Here is an 8745-nt window from a genome sequence, read left to right as displayed (position 1 = left end):
TGAACCTGTTAACAACTAGTAATCATGATGTTCCAACATCATTTAGGACATCAACTTTGAAAGCTGAATCTGGTTGTCAACCACAACCACTGAGAGAAATAAACTATCAATAATTAGTAGCTCTCTTAATAGCTACTCAGGCACATAGAGAAAAATAATTTCTCTATACCTTTCCTGAGCCTTGAGAGTTCAGAATGCAAAAATGCATAAATCTTCAGATAAATACTTCATCTCCCATTCGTATTCACCTTTAGTATTATGCACGACCTCCTACATACATGTAATTTAGGTTGTTTCTTCTTCATGACAGAAGTCATGACAGCCTCCTTTGTCACAATAATTCCAGAACATGTCAGTGGTTCGACCTTGTGCTTTATTCTGGACAAAACTTGCCTTCCTTGTTGAAGAGATAAATTCTTGAGAGGATGTCTTAACATCAGGCTTGACATCTACCTTTAACACATAGATTAAGCAACTATGTTTTCTAGAGGAATTACTATAGTAATCTATGTATAACTCTTGCAGGGGACAATAGACCTTCAACAATTGAGCATGATTAACACCTCAGGAACATATGACCAGACCTCTTGTCTGACATTGAGGTGGTAGGAGCCAAACTTCTTCACCTTAGGAGGATAATCCCTCTAATCAAGTATCTGAGGCAGAAGCATTCAACAGGCGGTAATATTAGCACAAAACCATGACCACCTTAGCTTCTTCAAGGCTCACTAATGCACTTCAGCCCTAGTGCATAGCCAACTGTTCCAATATGTAAGGACACTACATCATTGGACTCTGAACTTGAGAGGGACCTCCCTTGAGTGTACATACCTTGATCTTGAGGTGGTATGTTCAACTCCCTTTCCTCAAGTTGAAATAGAAGAATCAATCCAATGAATTGGATGATACTTCCAAAGTGCATAATCCTATCAACCACTGAGCTTAGGTTGATATGCTTATCATCACCCTTCCTTGGATAATAGTTCTTCTTTGTTCAGAACCAGAGTTCCATGCTCTCATATACTTGACAGATGAATCAAGTTTGAGAAAGAAACCTCCATCCTATTTGCAGAAAAAGCTATCAACCTCAAACCTTTGGATAATGGCTGTCTTAAATCCTTTTCCCTGAATTTTTGGTTCCTTTGGTTAGGAGAACCTAATAGATGTCAGAGATTAAGTATAGAGTTTATACAAGAAGAACCTTGTTGAGGTGTCCTTCAAATACAATAGTATACTAAGCTTCTGCCCTTCTACTTCATTGGATCAAAAATAAACCAATCCAAGAAGAATCCCATATGTTGCTCGTGTCCTGATCAACATATTCATCTAAGACAAGTTTCTAGCATTGAAACTTCTTAAATCCATATGCCTCCTCTTTCAGATCAGGGGTAGGTTCCAAACATATGTGATTAATACACATTTGTTCAGCCCCCAAAGCATCTGTTGTGCAATCTCTTTAACCAGCAAAATTCTGCATAATTTGCTGATATGATGTCTCAACAATTTTAGAACATAATTCAAGGACTACACCAAGAGACCCTTCAACAAAGACCTGTGGTTGGCCTTCCATAGAAGAGAGCAAAAATAAATTGCTTTCTTTCGATCTCCTATCAATGAACTTATTGAAAATGCCTTTATGAGTGGGCTTGAGACAAACCTCGAGTATTTTTGGCTACTTTAATAAGTTAATCGACAAAATCCTGCTACACGTATCACATCATCATGGGATACATCTTCAAAAGATACCCTAAGAGTTTTCCATCAGATGCAACGGAATAAACGAAAAACTCCTCCACCAAGCTTCAGGAACAACATGAGTCACTTTGTGTTGCACCCCAAAATTTGCCCATTTATTTATTCTCCAATTGGTTTTCATATTACATTCATATGCCTACCTCATGTAGGTCATCCATACAATACTTGCATGCATATCATTGTTACTGTTCAAGAAAATTGATAAAGAGGGGCTGAGGTTGAGAAAATTCCTGAGTGAGAAGAATCAGATCTGAGATCTTATTGAAAAGGGTCATTTCCACTGACATACTCCTAAAATCAGGGTTGCATGCTCTCCAAGTCAAAGCTCCGGTTAAAAGATACAAATCTTAGGTTCATTAGGATTTCCATCTTAGGGTTTTTGACCAAAGTCAACCTTGTTGACTTTTTGGTCAAAATTTAATTAGGAGATGACTTTAGGATATGAAAATGTGGTCGCCTTGAAGAAATATCATTCACTTGAGCTTCTCTAGTTGAAAACAGATTGAGAATCGGATCGGAAACGGATTAATCGGGAAATTCACCGGGAATCGGAAAATCATGAAAAAATGACTTTTTGGTCAAAGTCAAAGTCAAGTGTCCAATATTGACTTTTGGTGGAAATTGCTCAAGAAAAGTCAAAGGAATAAATAAAATCAAAGTTTAATCAAAAGTTTCTAAATATGGAAGGTGTTAAAATGTGAAGTCCAAAAAAGGAAAGTGAAAAAACTTAGAAATATTTTGGAGTTTTTTATTTGGCTGAGCAGTCTACTTCAGCAACAATTTACATGTGGCAGATGGAAGAATTTCAAGACAAGCTCAACATCAAAATTATTCAAATCATGGCCCTCTACAAATTTGTAATTGAGAGGTTTTTCATTTGAAGATTGATTGAAAAGATAAAAGGGTTGGAAGTTTGAAGTTTCAAATGGATTCCAATCATGGTGCTAGGCAAAATTCTGGGCACGCGTGACACAATTCATCAAACACTTGGCGTGTTGAATTTGATATTGATTTCAGGGACATAAAAGCATCCATCAAGTTCAAACGTGGTATTAATATCTTCTCCTCCATTCCCTATACACACTGAGCCAAAAATCAAGTCAATAGGGTGGATATTGAATCATATATGAAGCCTCAAAGTCACATCCTGACCAAATCAAGCATTGCCAAATATATGAGCCAGAACTCCAGGGCTTGCGCAGGCATTTTATCAAACACCCTGGCGTTCCATTTTGAACATCAATTTTAAGGGTCTACAAATCTCCATTGGGATCAATCTTGGTATCAAATCATTCCCTGCCATGTTCTCTATTTAATAAGCCATGGATTGTAACCATTGAACATATTTGGGCCGAGATAAGGTGACTCAAAGTCATGCCACGACCAAGTCATGTTTTTGCCAATGTTATGTTCCCAGGTCAGGTCACGCGTGCAATCTCTTTGCAAGGATGGTATAGCAAGTTCATGACCATCTTTCTACTATTACCATGCAATCTCAAGACCATTCTTCCTACACTTATAATCATCACCTCAGAATCTTTCCAACTCCATTGTTCTTCTACTCCATGTGCTTTATATGAAGAGACCAAGGTCAGATCGGATGATGCACCATAGCTCTAGTTATGTGAGTGTAAAGATGGTTATACGGTTATGTGAGTGTAAAGTCAGTTCTTTTTGTCTTGCCCGATATAAGAATCTTGCGCACCACTCATTTCACCTCATTGAGCCATGCAAAATTTGGCACACACAAAGTGAAAAGAAAGCTTACTTAAAATATAAAAACACACACGTGTTTACTAAGTGTGAGAGAAAGGAATCAGCTATTGCAACTACACCACACCCTATGCCATACACACACTTATATAAACTCTAGCCATTCACTCTTAACACACACACACACTCATTGTTCTCAGTTCTCGTTTTTTTCTCTCTACTCTTTCTCTCTTCATTCATCTCCAAAAGTTTGTTACGTTTTGTAACAAACTCTTCCACCATCAATCTTCACTTTCCACCTTCATCCTCTTCCCTCAACTGTGCTTCATCAACCACTCTTCCTTCAACCTTCATACTAGTCAATCATCTCCATCACTCTCCTCCGAAGTCATCACCAACCTCACCACACGGTCACCATCATCATCATCATCATTTCACTTTCGTTACGGTTTGGATTTGATGCAGCTCATTGCTTGAAGCAGCTCGGATTTTCACTCAACAATGGCAATGACACTCAAAAAATTTCCTACAATATTCGTGGTATTTTTGTTTGTCTCCGCCGCCATTGCTATTCTCCCGCCTCCACCACCAGGTAACTAATCCGTATATATCTTTCTTTTTTTTTTATTCTAATTCTGAAAATGGGTTTATTTTGTTCTTAAAAATTCTGAAAGTAATTAAGTTTTATTTTATTTACTAGACCCTTTCTTGACTGCACCACATCAAGCTATGTTTCCTCCGGTCAACAGCGGCCCTAGCAGGGACCTTAAAAAACCTATTCCAAAGTCGATGATTGCTTTGTCAGTCATGGCTGGACTTGCACTTTTCACTATATGTGTGGGAGTGCTCGTTTGTGTGTGTTCCAAATCATCTCCACCACCACTTGCTGCTGCGGATGGGATAGTGCTTGGAACTTGCAGTGCCAATGCAAACACTCAGAGGAATGGATGAAACTTGACTTGGATATTTATATATGTTTTATCATTGTTATAATTATTATTAGAATTCTAAGTTTTTCTATTATCAGCATGTACTAAATATTTATCCATGATGAATTATCGAATGAAGAAATTATTTATTATACTATATTTAGCAGAAATGCATGTCATTAAAAAATTACAATTTTGTTTAAATTTTGCAACATAAATATAAAGAACAATAATACAGCAAAGGTGGACATTGAAGCATGCAATTTATATCGTGGAGAAGTATTTATCATTAACTAGTAAAAAAGATAATTAGCAATAATAATTAACAATAATAGTAGAAAAATGACAACTAAATAAAATTGTGGAAAAGTGATTTAAAAATTAAAAAGGTGGATGTTAAGAAATGATTTATATTCCATGTGGGCCAAATATAGTTGGTGTCAAAGTTGTTTTAAAATAGTTATTGATTAAATTGTAAAACCATAATTACATTTATTTAATTAATTGTGAAAATATAGAATGAAAGTCCAAAATGAGATTTGTGCAGGCCCAACCAAACAATATGCGATGCTTGTAAAATGAGGCCCACCCAACTCTGGTTTTGCATCAGAAGAGACATGAAGTAGAAAAACGTGTACTTAATATTGTAAACCACAATTTCATTTAAGTGGTAAGGAGTTACAACAAATACAAGTCTCAAAAAGAACTTGGAAGTTGTAGCAGAGCAGTAACCATGTTGGAACCAAGGAGATAATTAGACACGCAAGTTAATTGGTTGCAGTATTTTATTTCGTGGCTTGAACTAATAGAATGGAAAAATTAAAAAGGATGAGCAATAAGATTTCAAAAACTTCAGTTAAATAAGAATGTAGTTGAACAAAAGAATACGACATTGTCAGTTCAATATCCCTTAATGTAGCTGTTAACAAAATTGTCAGCTAGTGATCTCCTATTAGCTTGTAACAAAATTTCAATTTCCGTTAATGTTAAATTCTTAACATCATCTTCAATCAGTTTGAGCTCTGAGACACGAAATCAATAGAAATAAATTGATGAGTAATGTATCATACTTGAGTAATGTAACATATGTAATCGGGATCCGTCTCGATTAGGTAGCTGAAGACTGTATAAAGTGGGAATAGACAACAACTTTTTTTCAACTAATGGATAATTCTGTAAAAAGTAAAAAAGAAAACATAGGTTTGTTCGTTCTAACATAGCATAAGTGTGGAAAAATATAAATAAGTAGGTGTAGCTCTTCTGTACCATGTTCACATTGAAGGTAGAGTATGAAATGTGAATTTGAAAAAGACTAAAGGATTTCAAATGGTGAGAAATAAAAAATGACAGATGTGTATGAAAAAATGTTTTTCCCGCTAAGACTTTTATCAATGGGTGGGAAAACTTCCATGAATGTCTAATTTCCAAAACTTGTTTTACCTACTACATGGTGCATACTATTTTGACACTACATGTTTTGCTAATGGTAATACAGGCTCTTTATTTAAATATGAGTGTGTCTTGAAGTTAAACATTAGTTGTATCTAACTTCCAACATATTATATTGTTTTAGTTTAATAGTATTTTCATACAATTCTTAGTTAATATGGTTAATTTGATTTGTTGGTATTTATTAAATGTAATCTCTAGGTAGTTCCAGAATAGCTATGCAATTGGATAAGTTTGTAGAAATGTGAACATGTATAAAATCCAATGACTTATTTGGAACCAATTTGCTGTAAATAATTGATTTTCCAGGTCAATTAAATTTCAGATAAAGTATAGTGTGACAGTGAAATAACATGTAAAATATCATTAAGATCATGTCTAATGGACTGTAATTGCCGTAACAGATGTCATCCACAGTACAAAAAAAGATTTGGCTAACGCCGTTGTTTGAGCATAGCAAAATAGAAGGCATTAATGGAAAACACAAAAATACGAGGCAGTAAGGCCATGAATGTTCAAAAGCAATAAATAACAATAGATATGCTGCTCTATGGCTGAATGATGTGTGGATGAATGTTTTCCAACTTGATGATCTTCTTCAGTTTTGGTGAATAACCTTGTTCTTCACAAAACCTGTTTGATATTGTCTCTTCAGTGGTCAGCTGGGGTGCAATTCTTTTGGGCGCTGCGGAAGGAGTTGCTGGTAGAGGGTTGTGCTCAGCAGAACTCCTGGGGGCATCATTTTTCGACGCTGCACTTAGGGTGGGTGTCTGCAGAATATGTGCCGAGGTCACATCAATGTTCTGCAATAACAAAGAATTATCACAAATGATGATAGATGAGTTTATGAAAGATTGTTCAATGAATTTTATATAACCAAAGAGAAACAGCGAACATTCTTACTTCAAGCGATTGTCAAAGCATCATCCACGCTTTCAGTTATCTACAACATTGACCAAATAAGAATGTCATGAATTGTGGGTATAAAGACAATAAATAGATAAGAATATCATTCTACATAGATTGGATACACACCTGTAACTTGATTGTTGGTGGAGATGATAGAGAGGGTGTCTTTTACAAAAAAAAAATAAGATTAATAAGTTAATTATGTAGTTGGTGAAAATGTAATGGAAGTAATGGATTTCATTATAAGTATCATTACCAATTCTTTTGCTATTGAATCCTCGGTCTGTTTTATCACTGATGGAGACAACTGTAGCATTGTCCCATGAAGGTTGCCATTTGACCTTAAAAGCCATATCAAGCCCGACCAAATCGTCAAGTACTAAAGGGAATTCAAGAGGGTCCGTGATTCCAGCCTATTAATAACATATTTCAAGCAACATTAGAACCTTTAGTTTAAACAGATATATACAAACTAACCTAGGTAACAAAAAAGAAAGAAGTAAACCTCAAGCATGTTGCTGCGCATCTGAGCAGAAGTAAGTTTCAATAGTTGCAAACACTCGCGGTCCCATAGAACAAATGTAGTTTTAACGTCATCGTGGACAACATCGATTAGAATTTTATACCTATTGTTGACGTGACATATTTGGAGTCAATAGTAATATGTATAGAAAAACTTGTAATTAACAAAAAAAAGGGAAACAAAAATGTACCGATAAATTTCACTGTATATCAGTGCCCTGAAATAAAAGGAAATGCAAATCAGTTATGGTCGAATGTCTTTTTCTAGTTTTTAAAATATATAAATAAATCTATGATGAAGAATAAAGATTTCATCAAACATGGCAAATACAGCAAAACGAAAGTTCTGTGCAAGCAATCTTATATGAAATAAACGAATTTGAAATCCTAACTATACGAACCCGTAACTATGAACCTTAAGTATACAAAAATTGCTACCTCAAATCAGAACCGTTCTTAAAAAACGGCAGAAAATGAAACCACAAATTTGAAGTTGTGTGCAAAGCATCTTTAATGAAAGAAACAAATTCATAACTCAAACCATAAACCTTGCGAATAACGGAAGAAAATGAAACCCAAAATCAGAAGTTAAAACCCAATAACAATAAACATACCTCTTTGTCATGCAGAATCATCTCGAAGTGCTCTTTGGCCTTCCACTGTCCATTTGTGATGGATTTTGACTGCAATCTTCCAAAGTTCCTTGGTTTCATTGATGTCCTTCAAATTCTCAAAGGGTCTTGTTATAGCAAAGTTGAGAGGAGAATAAAGTTGGAAGGGATGTTTGTTGTGAAGATGAACGGTTTGCTATGGAGAGAGAAGTAGAACTCTACAACAAATGAGCCAGATGAAAGTTGTGTGGATATGACAAGTGAGGTGCCGTGTTTGAAGCCTCATATCTGCAGAAGAGCAAGGCTTTTTTGAAAAATAATTAGGGTTTTGTGATTTTTTGGGGAAGAGAAGAAAAAGTGGTGGGAGAAACATATACTCATTTGTTTTGAAAAGAAAAGTGAAACGCTGCAGGTAAAGAAAGATGCATTAAAACTATGATTTGTTCGTGCTCCCGCACGATAATTTAATTATGTTTTTATGTAAATAACTAAAAAAAATAATAATTTAAAATTTTTTAATAATAATTATGAATTATTTAATTATTAAATGATTATACAAAGAAAAAAATTTGACCATGAGACGAAAAGAGAGTAAAAAAAATTTCAACATTTGAAAAAATAAATAAAATATGTATTTTGTTGATAGTGAGTAGTGACCCGTAAAATACAGTTTAATAAGATGTAGATTTATTTAATATTGTATAAAATATATTTAGAAACATGTAAATTTAAAATGAATGATTTAATTATAAATGAATAATAATCATAAAAATTAAAATATACTAAATAACCATATAAAAAAGTAGAAAAAGTGGACCAATGAGAAACCAACAATTGGCTTGTGGTTGTTGAAAAAT

General features: G+C 34.6%; 2 protein-coding genes across 2 annotated transcripts; one reads left to right on the top strand and one right to left on the bottom strand.

Moving 5' to 3' along the window:
• The first annotated feature begins 3624 nt into the window (after positions 1 to 3624).
• Positions 3625 to 4523, top strand: LOC131599473 (uncharacterized). Its single transcript, XM_058871811.1, has 2 exons — positions 3625 to 4060; positions 4169 to 4523. Exons 1-2 carry the CDS (start codon positions 3970 to 3972, stop codon positions 4417 to 4419), a joined length of 342 nt encoding a protein of 113 aa, XP_058727794.1. The 5' UTR covers positions 3625 to 3969; the 3' UTR covers positions 4420 to 4523.
• Positions 4524 to 6212: 1689 nt separating this feature from the next.
• Positions 6213 to 8256, bottom strand: LOC131599472 (uncharacterized). The gene is made up of 7 exons (XM_058871810.1): positions 7892 to 8256; positions 7469 to 7495; positions 7261 to 7381; positions 7012 to 7168; positions 6882 to 6920; positions 6750 to 6789; positions 6213 to 6649 (listed from the first exon to the last, which is right to left on the bottom strand). The coding sequence occupies exons 1-6, from the start codon at positions 7900 to 7902 to the stop codon at positions 6782 to 6784; spliced, it is 363 nt and encodes a 120-aa protein (XP_058727793.1). The 5' UTR covers positions 7903 to 8256; the 3' UTR covers positions 6213 to 6649; positions 6750 to 6781.
• Between the last annotated feature and the right edge of the window lie 489 nt (positions 8257 to 8745).

Source organism: Vicia villosa, linkage group LG4 (genome assembly GCF_029867415.1).
Source record: "Vicia villosa cultivar HV-30 ecotype Madison, WI linkage group LG4, Vvil1.0, whole genome shotgun sequence".
Lineage (NCBI taxonomy): Eukaryota > Viridiplantae > Streptophyta > Magnoliopsida > Fabales > Fabaceae > Vicia > Vicia villosa.
The sequence above is the reverse complement of the archived record's forward strand: the minus strand, read 5'-3'. Positions and strand labels throughout refer to the sequence as shown.